General features: G+C 36.4%; 1 protein-coding gene across 1 annotated transcript in view; it reads left to right on the forward strand.

Annotated features, from left to right (window-relative positions):
- The window catches only part of TTC6 (tetratricopeptide repeat domain 6), a 228,500-nt gene that overhangs the window by 201,174 nt on the left and 7,532 nt on the right, over positions 1–19,794 (forward strand). The window contains exons 29-32 of the mRNA XM_059372142.1: positions 3,049–3,122; positions 13,781–13,991; positions 17,229–17,381; positions 18,146–18,316. Of these exons, the coding sequence (XP_059228125.1) occupies positions 3,049–3,122; positions 13,781–13,991; positions 17,229–17,381; positions 18,146–18,316 (609 nt within the window). The remainder of the gene's footprint in view (positions 1–3,048; positions 3,123–13,780; positions 13,992–17,228; positions 17,382–18,145; positions 18,317–19,794) is intronic.

Genomic DNA, 19,794 nt, shown 5'->3' on the forward strand with positions numbered 1-19,794 from the left:
ACCTACTAAAATAATGAGAATATCAGATTGGAATTTTTAAAAAACCTTAACTATAGGGGCACCTGAGTGGCACAATTAAGTGTCTGACTTGGCTTCAGCTCAGGTCTTGATCTCAGGGTTGAGAAATTGAGCCCCAAGTCAGCCTCCATGCTCAGTGTGGAGTCTACTTAAGACTCTCTCTCCCTCTCCTTTTGCTCCTCCCCACCTCTCTATCTCAAATAAATAAATATGTCTTTAAAAAAAAAAAAAAGCCCTAGCTATATTTGGACTCTAGGAAACATACTTTAAATATAATGAAAAAGTCTGGAAAAAAAAGCATGCCAGGCAAACACTAATTAAAAGTTTAAAAAAAGATGTTTTTCTCAAAGTAAAGTGAAAAATATTAATTTGAAACTATTAATTTGAAACATTAAATTAAGAAAAAAATGCAGGTTGAGGAAGAACCAGTGAAAGAATATAAGACCTAATATTAAGAGGGCTAGATTAAAAAAAAAAAAGAGAGAGAGAGAAAGCAGAGTCTTAAAACCTGCATACGGAAAAATTTTTAGTGGGAGTGATTGATAAATAGTGTGGTTAAGTAGGACAAACACTGAAAACCTTTTAGTTAATTGAAAGTTGTATGTCCTACCTTCATAGGAACACACTGACCAGGAAGTAGAATGCAGCATTTAGACTGGCATTGTTTAGGAAGTTAATGGTTAAGCTGGTTGGCTTGAGAACATTTGTTTATCTCTTTGTCCTCCTGAAAACCTATCAGGAAAACAGTAAACGAATAAAAGGATATAATTCCACAAAGTTAAAGATAGTGGAGAAGAGCTCTTTGGGGCAACCAAAACTACCACTCAAGATTTTAATACCTCAAACTTAAAAATGAATGGGTAGCCAAGGAGCCTACACTTGAGGGAAGTGAAACAGAGACTAAAGCAAACAAATGCATTGCCATAGGTATATGGGATAGTGGCAGAAGGGGAGGTATATGAAATGATGGTGTAAGATAGCTAAATATTATCCTATGTCAGAAGTTAAACATGATAGAATACTCATGTTATTAGAAATTTGAAGGTAAATAGCAGAACAAAACCTAGCAAGTTGTGAAAGCAATTGTCTTTGTGCAGTAGACTTGGGTACAGGGAGGAGGAGCAAGAGGGGGAGTGGGGCTCCTTATAAGCTTTGTACATTTTTGAGTTTTATTAGACCCCATGCATTGTATATAAAGCTTACTTTGATAAGAATAAAAATAAATAAAGAACCAATACCTTTAGAGACAGTTTACCAATTACAAAATAAAGTTGGCCTTATGGAACAAGAACAATCAGTTGAGGGGATATGGGGACATGGCCGCTGTGTGTTGACCATGCCTTCAAGGGGATTGATAGTGACAAGAGTTAGAATGACAAGGCCAAGTGCAGTTTTGGGGGAGGGAGGATTGAAGGAAGGCACATTAGGGCAGGGCAGTGAGCCAATGATTAAAGATAGAGAAAGCCCCAGGACTATGGAGGAGCAAGTTTCCAGAGGAGACAGGGAGGAATAAAGTCAAGAGTCCACCTTCTGACACAGAAAGTGAGACAGTGTGGGTGAAGGTCTTTACAAATAAACTCATCAGTGGAGGGAATAGGAGTTGGGATTTCGCTTTGTATGTGAGTGACTTCATGTGGTTTGTTTTTTATGATCTCCATATTAGAGAAAAGATTCATGCAGACAAGAAAAACCATAAAAATTCTGTTAGCTTTATTCTAAGTAATGCTAACAGGGATCATTTATATCTATTGCTGATAATTAATGCCTAATTTCCATATAGCATAATAACAGTTATGTATGTAAAGTCAAGTTGCCATTTGTAAATTATATCTGATTACAAAATAAAACTTGGTATTCTCCATCTTTTAAGTTAGTAGTCACTCCACACAGCCCTCAAATTAATAAGAATGTTTGTAACGAATCTGACCCTTGTAAATTTGCCTCCATTTTAGCAAAATCAATCTTTGTAGGGCAGCTAGCTGGCAGCATATCTGGTTAGATTATATTTGAGTAGACAATAACTTGTTTTTTCCTAAATATTTCCATTTAATATCAAAATATACTTGAGGAATCTAAATGGGGAGTCTGCAGTCACAGATTGGTCGATGTGACTCATACCCTCCTAGAGTCCTAGGAAGGGCTCGTAGAGTCCTAGGAAGGGCTCATACCCTATTGCTCCCTCTTTCACACAAGTATTTGCAGAAATCTCATTCTACCCGCACAAGACAGCCAGCTTCCTCCCTGTGGCACAGCCTGGGAAGGTTGGTGGATGAAAGAGGAGCAAAGAGAAGGAAAGCGGAAGGGAGAAGGAGAAGGAGAGGGAGACCACCTATGAAGGTTAGCTCCTCTTCAGTGCCTAAGAGAGGACAGTGAGTGTTAGGGCCACAAAGTCAGGACCTTTTGTGGGCTTAGCACTTTTTATTCTCTTAACCTCCTCCTCCCCAGGGCCATTCAGGTCTATCCTAGCTGACTTCTCTAACTCAAAATCTTGGGGTTAGAGTTTACATTGCTTCCTCTCAAGAGCTTCTAGGATCTCTGGACAAAACAACATACTTCTTCCCAGAAGTGTGGATTACAAAGTAGGAGCAGCGTTAGTCAATCCACACAAACCACCCAGTTACACACTTTCCTGGGCCTAGGTGCCTGTTTGTTCTCTAAACATACACTGCCAAAACTTATCTCCAAGTGAATTTCCATTTCTATGTAGAAGGGGAAGTCTCTGGTGATGTGCACTGGGAAAAAACAATAAAAAGAAAGCAGATGAAGTAACTCATTACACAGAGCAGGGCAAAGCCACAGGGAAAGTGGAAACCAGTAGCATAAGATTCTGAGTGACTTTTCAGTTATGGGTTTCCTCTGTTCCATCCATTCTCATTAGCTGTGATACTAAAATGAAAAATAAAGTTTGAGGAAGATGTATATTTTAATGTTTGTGTTAAGTATATTCATGGTAGAATCAAAGTTAGAAGGAAGTTTAAGAAAGCACAAAAGATAATGTTACAAAATTAACAGTTTATAAAACTATTTCAGGATTTTAAACAAGCTGCACTGATAAGCAAGACTAATGTGAGCCTTTGTCAAGCAACTGCCATGTGCTATCACAGGTATGGAGTGCAATTTATGTTGATGTGAAAGCAGGTAGAACCATCATATTTATAATGATAGAAGAATAAAAGAAACAGGAAAATGTTGTGGAACTAAGAGTATAAAAATGGGGAGAGACACAAAGATTCCCTGTAGAGAAGTGGGGAGCCCCCCTGAGTGTGTCATTATAATAAATGATTTAGCTAAGTCTTCCAAGAAATAACTGCCTCATGGCATTGGGGAACCCATCTGATACAACCCCATTACTGGAAAGGACCTTGGTAATATACAGAATAAAATCATGCATAGCTTGAAATAGCTAAGAACAAAATAAAATTAATTAATTTTGTTCATAAAATGGAACTAACTTTTATAAAGCCTGTTTCCTGGAAGAGAGAGTGATTTCAAAACATAGTCTCAAGAAAATTTTGCATTTAGAAAACATAGTCGTAAATCTAAAACTAATTACAACAATACCAGTAAATATCCCCAAAATATAAGAAAATCTATAAAAAACTAATTACTTAAAACATTATTACCTGTTTCTGGGGTTATTATAAAAATAAGTAATGGGGCACCTGGGTGGCTCAGTCAGTTAAGCATCCTGACTCTTGATCTCAGCTTAGGTCTTGATCTCAGGTTTATGAGTTTGAGCCCTGTGTTAGGGGCTGTATTGGGGGTTACTTAAAAAAAAAAAAAAGTTAGAGAAGGGGAGAAAAGAATAGGCTCAAATATAGATGACAATCGGTTTAAAAGTTACTCAGATAATATGAGAGTAGGTAGATTTTGTTAACAGTAGTGTTTATGTTTCTACATATACATTTGGCATCTAAAACTTAGTTTCTGATCATTTTGCTTTAAAAAGCATAGAGATTTAGCCATGAAGATTTTTTGGTAGGATGAGATATATTCGATTAAGTGATAGTTTACAGTACTATTTTTCATGAAACAACAGCAATTAATTGGAGGAGAAACTTGGATATTCACAAATTATGTAAGCTAGGCTGTGTAAATATCCAGTTTAGAGAATAGAACATAGTTTGAATTATTTAGGAAATCAGCATTCTTTTTTTCCCCCCTTTAGGACACAGATAGTACAGCTACATTTTTCTTCGAAAGTCAGACTTTTAATTTTATGAACATAGTAATATAATAATTGCTACTTGTAAAAGGTGTCATTGAGGTAAAAAGCCTAAACGGGTCTCAGACATTTAATTTTATATAGAAAGCAAAACATAGTCACACCATTGTCTATATTAATCCAGGAACCTTTGTACAATTCATCTCTTTAGGTAATTGTCATTCTTAAAAAGAGATGGAATAATGATGACTGATGTGTTTGTTTTGGTGGGTGAGTGCAGACCAAAAATGTCTGAGGTCATTGTATTCTCTTAAAATTAAAAAAAAAAAAAAAAAAGACTCAAAAATTTCTCTCAGCCTCATTTTTATGTTTAGCAACTATTAGAGACAGTAAAGTTCTCTCTGTGTCAGTTCCTGAGCTCTTTTATGAAATGTAATCACTGGGTCTATATGGCAGAGCCTCCTTAAGCTGATACTGCTTTGCAATTCCAAATAACCCAACTTTCATCAGCCGACTGGAATCTCTATTGTCCTTTAATAAAAGTAGAATTTAAATCAACAGTAAAGCCCTGATAACTCACAGTCCCAATTCCATGTGTTTTAAGTTTTACTGAATTTAGCAATAAGGAATGTTTAGTGATTGGTTATATTTATTCCAGGAAAAGTATTTTTGCTTTTCAAGGTAAGCTATAATATGCTTATACCACAGCAGCTTGGTTTCTAAGTACTGAGATTCATTATTGATGTCTTATAGTGGGGAAAGTAAAAGTTTTCCCATTTGGAAAATTCAAAAAAAGGAATAAATCTTTAAATTTTAGGACTTTGATCTTTGAACTCATGGGGTTGCAGACTTTTGAAGTATGCCTTTGTATATATCTGGCTCTCACTCTTGTGGTTGCTAGGAGACAACATTCCTTAGGCTGAATATCCTACTTGTTGTCCAATTTGGTTACTAAGAGTGTTATGGTAGAGTTAATTTTTAGATCTCTTTGAGAAAGGCACTTTCAGATTTAAAAAAAAAAAAAAATGCCACAGAGGGAAAGCCTGATTTACTCAGTAACACGTCCTAGCCACTTTTTATCCCAGAATGTCTATTTAATGTCTATTTTGTTCTTTTTAATATTTGCATAAAGTAATTTTGAACCTTTGACTCTGCAAGCCACATTCTTTAGTATTGGGAGGTATTTATGATTTATTTGTACAACTCAGTAGGGCACATCTGGTCACGTATGTGATTAATTTGGAAAATGCAGTGGGCTTTTATGTCTGTGGCCTTGCCTGCACACTCAGCACATGGTCCATAGTTATGGACACTCTAATGATAACCATGCACCTTTCTCAGTGATCATATTATTTTATATTTATCAAAACACATTTTATTAAAAAAAGCTAATTTTAAATTTTTCATATTTGTAATTGATGCTTAATAATTTATGTCTTGGCTGGATATATATCCTGTTCTAGATACTTGACCACGTCCTCTGTTCTTTAACTGCCATGTGATTGTTTAACAAAGGCTTCAATCTAGGATTTTGTGTGATATCTACATATTCAAAAAAATGAGACTGCTTTTTCTAAGTTGCCTTTCTGTTTGTCTTTCTTTCTTTCTATTTGTAAGGGGGCTGGGAAGTCTCTGGTTTTGGCAATGTCACCTTCTCTGGACTTGATTTTTGTCATTGTCATCTTTGAAGAGGTTGCTATGTGTCTTTCAAGGTCTCTTTCTAACTTTAGGGTTTAATAATTATTTACTTAGTCTGAATAGATTAGATGCTCATTAAACTTTAGTGCTTATAGAGGAGTTAAGATAGCAGAGTAGTAGAGTGACCCGAAGCTTCTCTCATCCCTTGAACACAGCTAGATAGTTATCAAGTCATTCTGAACACCCAAGAAATCAATCAGAGGTCTGTGAAAACAAAAACTGCAAGTCCATAAGTAGCAAAGTGACCACCTTTGGAAAGTAAGAGATGTGGAGTTGACTTAGGGGAGACATGGCTGTGGATATATTTGTGGGGAGGGAGACTACTTACAGAGGCTGCCACAAAGTATTAGAAGCCGTGGAGTGCAAAATCTGGATGTTTAGTAGTCCACTGCCATGGAGGACATGCCTGGCTTAAAGGTGTTCAGGTGACAAAGTCAGGTAGAATCTCAGGACTGAAAGCATAGTCTGAAGATTCCCTGGGTTGAAAGAATGGGTGGCTCCAACACGCTGCACTGTTCCCAGGCATAGAAGTGGGGAAGTTTGGACACAGGCAGAATGAATGCAGGGTTCTGAGAGAAATTGGGGACACGTGAGGGGTGATTGATTGCTCTTCCATGAAGGTGCACTGAAAAGTAGGGGCACAGACTTTCAGCTTGGAGGCTAAAGATCAGGGCACCACCATACTCATCTTGCCCAACAGCACCATTAGCCTTCAGGAAGCAAACCAATGCCACCCAGAGGAAGCTGGAGCTCCTTACACCAAGCCCCCCCTTCCTCCCACCCCCATGCCCTGGAGGCACATTTCCACTGAAACAATTCAGCCAGAGAATCAGCACAACAGACCTCTCTCCTAGAGGACCAGCACAAACAACTAGCTGACACCATGTCTACTGATAATGACCAACACCAAGGAAATACAATTTTAAGGACATATTATGAACAACTAGATGCCAATAAATTAGTCAATCTGGAAGAAATGGATGCATTCTTGGAAATTTATGAACTACCAAAACCGAAACAGGAAGAAATAGAAACTCTGAACAAACCCATAACCACCAAAGAAATTGTAGCAGTAATCAAAAGCTCCCAAAAAACAAGAGTCCAGGGAGAGATGGCTTCCCTGGGGAATTCTACCAAATATTTAAAGAAGAGTTAATAGGACTCTTCTGAAGCTGTTTCAAAAATAGAAATGGAAAGAAAACTTCCAAATTCATTCTATGAGGTCAGCATTACCTTGATCCCAAAACCAGACAAAGACCCCAGCAAAAAGGAGAATTACAGACCAATATCCCTGATGAACATGGATACCAAAATTACTCGCCAGAATACTAATCAATAGGATCCAGTAGGACATGAAAAGGATTATTCACCATGACCAAGTGGGATTTATCCCTGGACAGCAAGGGTAGTTAACATTTGCAAATCAATCGACGTGGTATATCACATTAATAAAGCAAAGGACAAGAGCCATATGATCTTCTCAATTGATGCAGAAAAAGCATTTAACAAAATACAGCATCCTCTCAATTAAAACTTTCTCCACAGTGTAGGGATAGAGGGAATATACCTCAGTATCATAAGAGCCATCTACAAAAAACCCACAGCAAATATCATTCTCATTAGGGAAAAACTGAAAACTTTCCACCTAAGATCAGGAACATGACAGAGATGCCCACTCTTACCATTATTGTTCAATATAGACTAGAAGTACTAGCCTCAGCAATCAGACAACAAAAGGAAATACAAAGCATTTAAATTGGCAAAGAAGTAGTCAAATTCTCACTCTTCAGTGATGACATGATACTTTGTGTGGAAACCCAGATGAATCTACCCCCAAATTGCTGGAACTCAAACATGAATTCAGCAGTTACAGGATATAAAATCAATGCACAGAAATCAGTTGCATTTCTATACACCAATAATAAAGCAGCAGAAAAAAGAATCAAGGAATCAGTCCCATTTGCGATTGCACCCAAAACATTAAAATACCTAGGAATAAGCCTAACTAAAGAGGTAAAAAATCTGTACCCTGAAAACTACAAAGCACATATGAAGGAAATTGAAGAGGACAAAAAGGAATGAACAAGCATTCCATGTTCATGGATCGGAAGAACAGATATTGTTAAAATGCCTATACTACCCAAAACAATCTACACATTCAAAGTAATCTCTATCAAAATGCCACCAGCATTTTTCACAGAGCTGGAACAAACAGTCCTAAAATTTGTATGGAACCACAAGATGCTGAATAGCCAAAGCAATTTTGAAAAAGAAAAACAAAACTGGAATCATCACAATTCTTGATTTTAAGTTATATTACAAAGCTGTAATCATCAAGACAGTATAGTACTGGCACAAAAACAGACACATAGATCAACAGAACAGAATCGATAACCCAGAAATTGTCCCACAACTATATGGTCAACTAATCTTGGACAAAACAAGTAAGACTATCCAATGGAAAAAGGACAGTCTCTTCAACAAATGGTATTGGGAAAACTGGACAGCAACATGCAGAAGAATGAAACTAGACCAGTTAGTTACACCATACACAAAAATTAATTCAAAATGGAGGAAAGACCAAAATTGAGACAAGAATCCATCAAAATCCTAGAGAAGAACAAAGGCAGAAATCTTTCTGACCTTGGCTGTAGCAACTTCTTACTAGACATGTTGCTGGTGGCAAGGGAAACAAAAAAGCAAAAATGAACTACTGGGACTTCATCAAGATTAAAATCTTCTGCACAGCAAAGGAAACAATCAACAAAACTAAAAGTCAGCCTATGGAATGGGAGAAGATGTTTTCAAATGACATACCTGATAAATAATTAGTATCCAAATTCTGTAAAGAACTTACTGAACTCAACACCCCAAAACCAAATAATCCAGTTAAGAATTGGGTGGAAGACATGAATAGACACTTTTCAAAGCAGACATCCAGATAGTTAAAGACACATGAGAAGACACTCAACATTACTCATCATCAGGGAAATACAAATAAAAACCATGATAAGATACCACCTCACACCAGTCAGGCTAAAATTAACGACACAAGAAACAACAGGTTTTTGCAAGGATGTGGAGAAAGGGGAACACTCGAACTGTTGGTGGGAATGCAAACTGGTGTAGCCACTCTGGAGAACAGTATGAAGGTTCCTCAAAAAGCTAAAATAGGGGACGCCTGGGTGGCTCAGTTGGTTAAGCAGCTGCCTTCGGCTCAGGTCATGATCCCAGCATCCTGGGATCGAGTCCCATATCGGGCTCCTTGCTCCGCAGGGAGTCTGCTTCTCCCTCTGACTCTGCTTTCCACTCTGTCTGCCTGTGCTCTCTCTCACTCTCTCTCTCTCACAAATAAATAAATAAAATCTTAAAAAAAAAAAAAGCTAAAATAGAACTACCCTATGATCCAGTAATTGCACTAATAGATATTTACCCAAAGGATACACAAATTCAGACTCAAAGGGGTACATACGTCCTGATTTTTAAAGCAGCATTGTCAGCAATAGCTAAACTATGGAGAGTCCATTTGTCCATCAACTGATGAATGGATAAAGAAGAGGTGGTGTACACACACACACACACAGACAGGAGTATTACTCAGCCATAAAAAAGATGAAATCTTGCCACTTGCACAACATGTATGGTTCTAGAGTATATTAAGCTAAGAAAAATAAGTCAGAGAAAGACAAATACCATATGCTTTCATTCATATGTGGAATTTAAGAAACAAAACAGATAAAACAGATGAGCATATGGAAAAAAAGTGAGAGGGAAACAAACGATAAGAGACTCTTAATGATAAAGAACAGGCTTGATGGAGGGGTGTGGGTGGAGCATGGTCTAGATGGGTGATGGGTATTAAAGAGGGCACTCAGTATGATGAGCCCTGGGTGTTGTATGTAAGTGAGGAACTACTGAACTATACTCCAGAAAACAATACTGCCCTGTAGGTTAACTAAAATAAAAAATAACAACAACAACAACAACAACAACAATAACTATAGGCATGATAACTAGATAGGTATGGAAAAATAGCTTCAATTATTGTCTTATTTTTTCTTTTAAAATTGATTAGTTTATACAAAAAGTGATACTGTATTTTATAAACCATATATTGGTATATGTACTCACAAAGATTTTTAATTTCCACCTGGGTATGAGTGGGGAAGTGTGTTTGATGCAGTTGGATGTCAATATACTAGAAGCATTTCAATGATATATAAGAAAATGATGAGAGAACTGAGATTGCTGTGGAAATTTCAGTTTGCTTAATCACCATAGGTATGCATGATAAGTAAATAATTTGCTGCTACACATAGATGGAAATACTGAGCACAACAACCTATCAGCTAAATGCATTTTATACAGAATCACTGCTGTCTAATTATTCTTGATAAAGAATTTGTTATCCAAAGTAATCTTGAGAAAGAGGAACAAAGCTGGAGGTATCACCGTCCCAGATTTCAAACTATACTACAAAACTGTAGTAATAAAAATAGTATGGTACTATCACAGAAGTAGACACATAGATGAATGGAACAGGATAGAGAACCCAGAAAGAAATTCATGTTTGTATAATCAATTAATCTACGCAAAAGAGGCAAGAATATACAATGGGGGAAAAGGCAGTCTGTTTTTGAGACAGATTCTCATAAATGCTGTTGGAAAAACTAGACAGCTACATGCAGAAGAATGAAACTGGACTACTTTATTACACATACACAAAAAGGAACTCAAAATAGATTAAAACCTAAATGTGAGACGTGAAACCATGAAAGTCCCAAAAGAAAACATAACCATAATCTCCTGGACACCAGCCTTGTGACTTTTTTTTTTTTTTGAAATGTCTCCTCAGGCAAGGGAAACAAAGGCAGAAACAAACTATGGAGAATACACCAAAATAAAAAGTTTTGCACAGCAAAAGAAACTATGAACAAAAAGAAAAGGCAACCTATTGAATGGGAGAAAGTATTTGCAAATGATATATCTGACAAGGGGTTAATATCTGAAATATGTAAAGAATTTATTCAACGTAACACCAACCCCCCAATAACTGGATTAAAATGGGCAGAGAACTGGTATAGATATTTTTCCAAAGAAAACATACAGATGGCAACAGGTACATGAAAAGATGCTCAACATCACTGATCATCAAGGAAATGTAAATTAAAACCACAAGGAGAAATGACCTCATGCCAGTCATCTTAGTTGGTACCCAAAAAACAAGAAATAACAAGTGTTGGTGAAGATGTGGAGAAAAGGGAACCTTCTAGTGCACTGTTAGAATGTAAACTGGTACAACCAGTGTGGAAAACATTAAGGAGTTTCCTTAAAAAAAGAAATACTGTATGATCCAGTAATTCCATTATTTTACCCAAGGAAAATGAAAGCACTAATTTGAAAAGATCTATGCAACCATGTATTTATTGTGGCATTATTTATAATAGTCAATATATGGACGTAACACAAGTGCCCTTGGATAGATGAATGGGTAAAGATACAATACACACACCCAGACACACGCAGACACAAACACACAAGCATGAACACAATGGAATTACTCAGCTATTAAAAAAAGAAAAGATCTTGCCATTTGCAACAACATAAATGGACCTAGAGGATATTATGCTACGTCCAATAGATCAGACAGAGAAAGGCAAATAGGGTATGATTTCACTTAAATGTGGAAATTGAAAGAACAAGACAAATGAGCAAACAAAAACAGAAACATCCTCATAAATACAGAGAACAGATTGGTGGCTACCAGTGAGGACAGGGGTGGATAATGAGAGAAATAGGCGAAGGGGATTGAGAGGTACAGAGGAAAAGATCTCTGTAAACAGAACACAACCTCAGGCATTGTTACTCTTATTTAGTGAACTTTCACCTCTCCACTAGTGCCAGTTATCAGGAGAGAAGCACAATTTCACTCTAAGCTACTGAGGGAAATAAACCTATGTTTTCTTAGTAACAATCCACAGAGAACTTAACAGATACAATTGGCTCATATACATGAGTGTTCACTTTCTGCCTGTCTGAATTATCAGAGGCCAAGTTTTCCTGGTATTTCACTGCTGCTTCTTGTACAGTTTTCTGGCAGAACACTTGATGCCCCACCTTTGGGTAGTGTTTGCCAAAACATGGAATAAATATCATAAGTACCTCAATTATTCTTCATGGCTTAGACAGGCATTAAAAATATTCAATCACATTGTGAGATATTGGAGTGCTTTTCAATTTCAAAATGAGTTCTTTCTCAAACCTTCTGAATATGTCAAGGAGAAAGTCTCAGCTAAAAGCTAGTCTTTCTATCTTTCCTACATTTTCTAAGAGATGGTCCAGCCCTCAGGTTCAGTTTTCTACAGACTACTGTAGTATCCAACACCAATACTTGTTTATTTTTATGGTTGCTTTCTGTTTATGGTATTAAATAAATAATTTTATAGTTATGGGATTGAAATTGTTTTTTGAAATAAGTAAAATGGTGATTTGACTTAAAGAAAAATATTCAGTAAATGATAGTATAGGTAGAACATAGGGCAACTGTCACCAAGGAGGGGCTGAAGTTTGGGAAACAGTACTTTAAGGAATATTCCTGAATAATATCTAGGAGATGACAGTCTCTAGAACAGTTTCCCTTGGTTCCATGTATTTTATAAAGGAAAAATTTGTAAAGTAGTGATGCATCTTGTTAAATTTTGAAGCCTTTTTGAGAAAGTAATGAAGGGAGTGGGAGAAGATGATAATCTTTATTGAGCATTTCTTTACTAAATGGTTTTCACACATGCACATTTGTTTCCCATAACAGCTTTGAACAATTAGGATTAATTTGCACATTCAGGTTTAGCTCTGAGCGTCACACCTTCCTTCTGACTACACTACTGAGATATAAAATCTTGCGCACCAACTGCAGGCATGTCAAAGGTGAAGAATGTGAGGTAGAGATGACTGTGTGGAAAAACGTGAAGTTTGGAATTGTTGACCCAAGTCTGAATCTTAGATACATGCACTGCTGAACCTCACTACGCCGTTTACCGTGTTATTTTCTATGTGCGAACTTTCTGAGCCATTGTCTTTCAATATATAAAATGTAGAAAAGTATGACTAGCTTAGGAATTGGTGGAGGGATTGAGTGAAAGAGCATAGTTACCGTAAAGCATTTAGCACAGTACCTGGTAAGTTAGCAGTTACTCAGTGTTAGCTCCCTTGTTCTAGTTTTTAAAAAAGATCCTAGATGTTCTCTGTGCCAGTTGAGACTGAATGTATAATTATTAGATACACATACAAGATGGAAAAGTGACTATCTCTGGCCATGAGCAAATGATTGATTTGTTCTCTAGCCCTCACTCCCCAAGAGAATAATGATGAGAGAGAGAGAGTTATCATTTAGTCACATCTATTCGTAACTTAATAAATCAAATGCATTTTCCTTTTTTTCTTTTCTCCTTTCCTGGTGTCCACAAAAAGTGTTTGCCTTTATAAAAGATCTGAAGTAAGGCCTCCTATATGATAAAAATTTGGTTCCTTTCATTGTATGAGGAAATATTAAATACATAAATGCACTTACTTTATTCTGATTTAAATAGTATATTTCATCAATCAAATAAGTTCATGAATGCTATTAAGACATTTATAGTTCTGAAAAAAGAACTCTAAAATATCATCCCAACACATTCTGTTGTAAAAATGGCTCTTACCTCCCTCTTTCCTGTCACCAAAATCTTCAAAGACCCTGTCAGACTTTCTTAGGTTAGATGAACTTACTTCCTATGATAGATAATAAAAAAAAGTGAAAGTTTTTTTTTATAAGGGTCAAAGCAAATCTTCATGAATAAATTATGTATAGAAAAGTACTTAGAAAATTCACTAGAAAGGATCAATATTTTCATTTATTTTCAGAAATAAAGAGTTTGAAGAAGCTGTTGATTTCTTCACTTGGGCTCTTAAAATTAATCCATGTTTTCTGGATGCTTATGTTGGACGGGGAAATTCTTACATGGAATATGGTCATGAGAAAGCCACCAAACAAGCACAGAAGGACTTTCTGAAAGCATTGCACATTAATCCAACATATATAAACGCCAGAATTAGCCTGGGTTATAATTTGCAGGTAACGTTATATAACAGTATATTAGCCCATAAAAACACCTTTTGGACAAGAGAAAGACTATATTTAGCCCTTTAGTGGTGATAGGGATATATATTCTTTCTTTGGCTGTGTACATTTTACCTTTCCCTTACTATCAGTATCCAGATCAGAGCTTCCAAAAGGGTTTATTAGTTAGAGGGAGCCTGCCTGGGGACCATATCCAGGGACCTGAACTACTAGTGAAGTGTGGACCCTCTGAACCCGAGTTTTCTTAATGCTTTACCTGACCCCCACACTTACAGACAACTTTTGAAATTTGCCTGATGAGTTTCACATATGAGAATGTGGCTAACATTTGTTTCACTAACTTATACTTGGGCCCCATAGGTATTGTCCTGTTGAATTAATGACAAGCTAGAGAGAAAAACACTGTACAAGGGCGCCTGGGTGGCTCAGTGGGTTAAGCCGCTGCCTTCGGCTCAGGTCATGATCTCAGGGTCCTGGGATCGAGTCCCGCATCGGGCTCTCTGCTCAGCAGGAGCCTGCTTCCTCCTCTCTCTCTCTCTGCCTGCCTCTCTGCCTACTTGTGATCTCTCTCTGTAAAATAAATAAATAAAATCTTAAAAAAAAAAAAAAAAAAAAAAAAAAGTTTTGAAGTGGCTTTTAGCCATGCACTGGGTCAGACAACCACTGTACAGGGATTTAGGTCATCTTCCAGATGGCAGGGAGCCTATCCTGGGAAGGCAAGAGACCAGGTGTTTGTCCTTTCAGCAAGACGGGAGAGCATTACTCTGTTACCAAGTAGGTCTCTGAGTGATTTCTGGAACACTCTGACCTGACACATGCACTCACCAACCTATTTGCATTAATAAAATTTGTAGTGACATTCTTTGAATAAAGTGCTAAGTGTGTTATATTTTCCATGAGGAGGAACTGAGTAATTTTAAATCTTCTTCTTTTTTTAATATTTAAAATTTTAGACAATGGGCAAAAAATGTGCTCAAATTATCATAATCTGCAGAAATTTTTGTTAATAATCTGCAATTAAAGTTGATTTTTTTTTTTAATTTGAAAATGAGTTTGGCTGATCCAATAATACTGAAGGTGATTTTTAGAATTGGTGGTTATAGTGAGGTATGCCCAAGAACTCATTAATAAGGGAAACAATTTGTTCACCCTCTGAGACTTAAGCATAAAATTAGCCATTATTAGATTACAGTAGAAATTTATAAAGTCAATTGGAAGAGACAGGATGACTCCCAAAGCTGTAAGAGCTAACTGCAATCCAATGAAATGTGTCAACATCATCATTCATTGCATTCAGTAGGCATTTTACTGAGCCCCTAAGATAGGGGCCTAGGGTTACAGCAGTGAACCAAATATACTTGGTTCTTAAAGAGTTTACTACTTAGTAGAGAGATGAGTATCAAGCAATCATATGAAGTTATTTAATTATACTCGTGATACAAAGGAAAAGGATGGGTTTTAGAACAACTTGTAACAAGGAAACTCAGATTTGTTTAAGGGGAAGAGAGAACTTTTTGAGAAATTAACATTTAAATTGAGTGTGACAGACTGGTAATCAGTCAGACTTAAGAGTTGGGACTAAGACCCAGTGAACAACCCATTCGAATGTCTTATGAAAGAGAGGACCCAAATATTGGAGTAGGACAGGCTAGAAAGTACAAAATGACTGGAGGTGAAGGCTTTGCAGGCCAGTTAGAAATGTCAGTATAGGGGCACCTGGGTGGCTCAGTGGGTTAAGCCTCTGCCTTCGGCTCAGGTCATGATCTCAGGGTCCTGGGATCGAGCCCCACATTGGGCTCTCTGCTTGGCAGGGAGCCTGCTTCCTCCCCTCTCTGCCTGCTGCTCTGCCTACTTGTAATCTCTCTCTCTCTCTTTCTCTGTTAAATAAATAAATTAAATCTTAAAAAAAATAAAAGAAATCCAGTATAATTAACCAAAGCAATGACATCAGATTTTTGTTTTATGAAGATGTCACTTGGTATGTATCAACCTGAAAGAAGACTGAGAAACACTCAGTAGGAAGAAGGATTGAATCAGGAAAGAAAGGACTGAAAAAAGAGAGTTAGAGCATTTCATCCAAGTTCTGCCCAAGGGAAAGACTAACCATTTGTTCAACAAATTCTTACAGATTTCCCTACTATGTGCCTCATACTAGCGATATCAAGGTTAGCCAAAAAGGATTTCAGGAACAGATGACAGATATCCCATTGTGAGGCTGTTTGCAGCTTAATATTCTTATATTCCTTGTTTCTCCACTGAATTTCTTATGGCAGTGTTGATTTTCACGTAATTCGCCCAGAGGGAGAAGATTTGCCTCTTAAAGAACAGTGTGTAAAGAACTGTTAAAGAACAGTGTTAAAGAACAGTGTGTAGTTATCTTACTAGTTTTATGCAAGAGTCACTGGGCTCTGTTTGGTTAATGTGACTCAGCTTCTCAGCTTCTGAGATTCTGGTAAGGTAGATTTTTAGCCTATGCATACAAAGGACAGACTCTGGACTCAGTGCATTTATCAACTCACTACCTTACACTGATGAGGTGTTCAGTTGCTACCTGGTCTTCTCTAGGAAATACTCAGATACCTTTCAATTAACAGTGCCCCTCTCCTAACTTTTTTCTTGTTTTCCAGTTGGTGCTAAAGTTTGTATATACAGAAACTTGGCAGATTTAAATGCATTTTCCATGGACTATGTATAGGTACCCTAAAATTCCAGATGCTGGTACAGTTTATCAAAATAGGTTTTACACCATTATTTTTTCTCTTATTTATTAAACACATTTATTTTATTATATTCAATATATATATAAACATTATATATGTATATAAAATGTTTAACTGGAGATTCAATGCCAGGCAGTAAATACAATCTCTACCTATTGTGCATGGATTTCAGTGTAAATTTTGTGGTTGTGATTGTCAGAAACATCAGTGTTTCATATAGTGGCCATGACTTTATGGTGGCCATGATTTTATATTGTCCAAGACTGGCATAAGAGATGACTCTGACAATTAGATTTATTTTGATTAATTAAAATGTTAGCATAAATACTCAGAGGTAATTTAGTCAATTGAATGCACTCAGAGTACAGTCTACTTCCTTGTTTAAAATAGGTTAGATTTAGCACAATATAAATTTACCCTTACTAAAGGCTTTATTTGATTAGGTTAGAACCATAAACATTTGTCATGTTATGGACAATTTCCTACTTTATGTAAATGAAAAATTTTCTAGGCCCAAGGAAAATTCCAGAAAGCTTGGAATCACTTTACCATTGCCATAGAAGTTGATCCAAAATGCTATTTAGCCTATGAAGGAAGAGCCGTGGTCTGTCTTCAGATGGGTGATAATTTTGCTGCAATTCAAGACATTAATGCTGCCATAAAGGTAAAAATCCCCTTAGATGATATTATCATTAGCATCAATTAACACCATTAATGAATAGCATCATTCATAAGTTCTCTGTAACTTTTTAAAGTAACTTGTAGGGAAATAATATTTGTATTTTTTCCAGGAGATTCCCAGAATAAATAATTTTTATGGCTTGCCAATTTTATAACTTAAGTACATTTAAAATCTGAAATACAAACTCATGATAAATGTTGATTCCTCTCAGTAAATGTAATTTATAGTTTCATGGTACATCAATATTATTTTGTCATAAAAATGAATGCAAAACACCAAAGCCTCAGGTTTTGTATACAGTGACAGAAAACCTTTTCTTCTAGCTTTTGGATTCTGTTTCTGTATAAATAGGCAGATTTTGTAATTTTTACTTGCCAAAAAAAGAAAAGAATGGGAAGATGATTGCTACTACCTAGGACAAATAAGCATGTTAACTATTTAATTTATTCTCTAATATCACTGAGTCAAACAGATAAGCTTCCTGCCAACCGCGTCTATCCTTTCGAAAGGAACTGAGTATAGCAGTAAGATTATTTGTTTTATTGCAACCAAATCAACAAAGGTTTGACACTGAATCAACTTCACACCAAGCCCTTTCTCAAAATATTTGCTCTAATGGGGTTTCACCAGCACTATAAAATTACTGGTTTCCTACAAGTAGATTTCATAACATTCATTTTCACAGACATGAAATTGGGGATAAATACTGTTCCTAGATACTAAATACTCATACTATTATATTGCAGATCAATACGACAGCAGAATTCTTAACAAATCGTGGTGTGATTCATGAGTTTATGGGTCAAAAACAGAATGCAATGAGAGACTATCAAGCAGCAATTTCTCTAAACCCCACATATTCACTGGCTTACTTTAATGCAGGAAACATCTATTTTCACCACAGGCAGTTTTCCCAGGTAATGTGTTTTCCTTAACATTTTCTTTTTGACACTAAATGCTTTTTTTGTTATATATAATTTCCAAAGAGCAATCCTTATGTCACAGGCTAATCATTTATTAGCTCTTTTTAACAAAGTTCTTTTTCCTAAGAGTGTTTGTAATTATTTATTACATGTTCACATTTCTATGGATTTATTCTCCTCATTATCATCAACCATTCAACACTTGTCCAGTAAACATTGCTCTGGACTTTCCCCAAGTGTGGGCCATTGCCTTGTTGTCCATTATTGTCAGCTTCTGGCCTAAAATTCTTTCTCTCTGTGCCCCCACTTAGACAAATCTCAGACTTCCTTCAAGACTCTTTTTCACTGATGTGATTATCAAACTCATCTTAATTGCTAACATTTCTCAATTTCAGTCACATGAGCATTTGACTGGGAGTGAGGAGGTAAGGATATCAGTTCTGATTATATAACATCTTAATCTTTTCAGCATGTCTGAAATGAAACTATTGGGTTATTAGATGATATTTTTTATATTTTGAATTTATTTTATTTGAGCTGTAATGCACTTATATAATTCAAACTCAACTTCAACTTTTTATTTATATTCACTCTTTTGTTCTTTATCTTCAACTTATCTTGCTCTTTGTCTATCCTTGAGTCAGAAGTTTAAATCTTTTTTTTTTTTTTAAAGATTTATTTATTTATTTATTTGATCAACACAGAGAGATCACAAGTAGGCAAAAAGGCAGGCGGGGCGTGGGGGGAAGCAGGCTTGCCGCTGAGCGGAGAGCCCTATGTGGGGCTCGATCCCAGGACCCTGGGATCATGACCTGAGCTGAAGGTATAGTCTTTAATCCACTGAGCCACCCCGGCGCCCGAGTCAGAAGTTTAATTCATTTATTGTCACCCTTTAATTTGTACTGTGATGAGTGTTAAGTTTAGGCCATTTCCCTAACTACTGCTTCAAGCAGTATCCTATGTATTTCGGTCTGTAATGTTTTTTATTTTTGTTTTCCTAAAATGTTACATATGAAATGTTATTTCCCCTTTGAATAAATTAACGGGACACTTAAAATGTTCAGGTGGAAAGGCTTTACATTTTCTAATTTTGGAGTTTATTGAGTTTTAATGTGTTCTTGTACATGCCAACTTAAAAAAAAAAGTACTCCAGGGGACTTTTCAAAAAAAGAATTTCTGCTATAAGGATATAGAGTTAAAAATATCCATATAAGACTTACCTTATAAATTATGTTTTTTTTTTTTTTTTTAAAGATTTTATTTATTTATTTGACAGAGAGAAATTACAAGTACACTGAGAGGCAGGCAGAGAGAGAGAGAGAGAGAGAGAAGGAAGCAGGCTCCCTGCTGAGCAGAGAGCCCGATGCGGGACTCGATCCCAAGACCCTGAGATCATGACCTGAGCCAAAGGCAGCAGCTTAACCCACTGAGCCACCCAGGCGCCCATAAATTATGTTTTTAATTTAGCCTGT

The sequence above is a fragment of the Mustela nigripes genome, chromosome 13 (genome assembly GCF_022355385.1).
Source record: "Mustela nigripes isolate SB6536 chromosome 13, MUSNIG.SB6536, whole genome shotgun sequence".
Lineage (NCBI taxonomy): Eukaryota > Metazoa > Chordata > Mammalia > Carnivora > Mustelidae > Mustela > Mustela nigripes.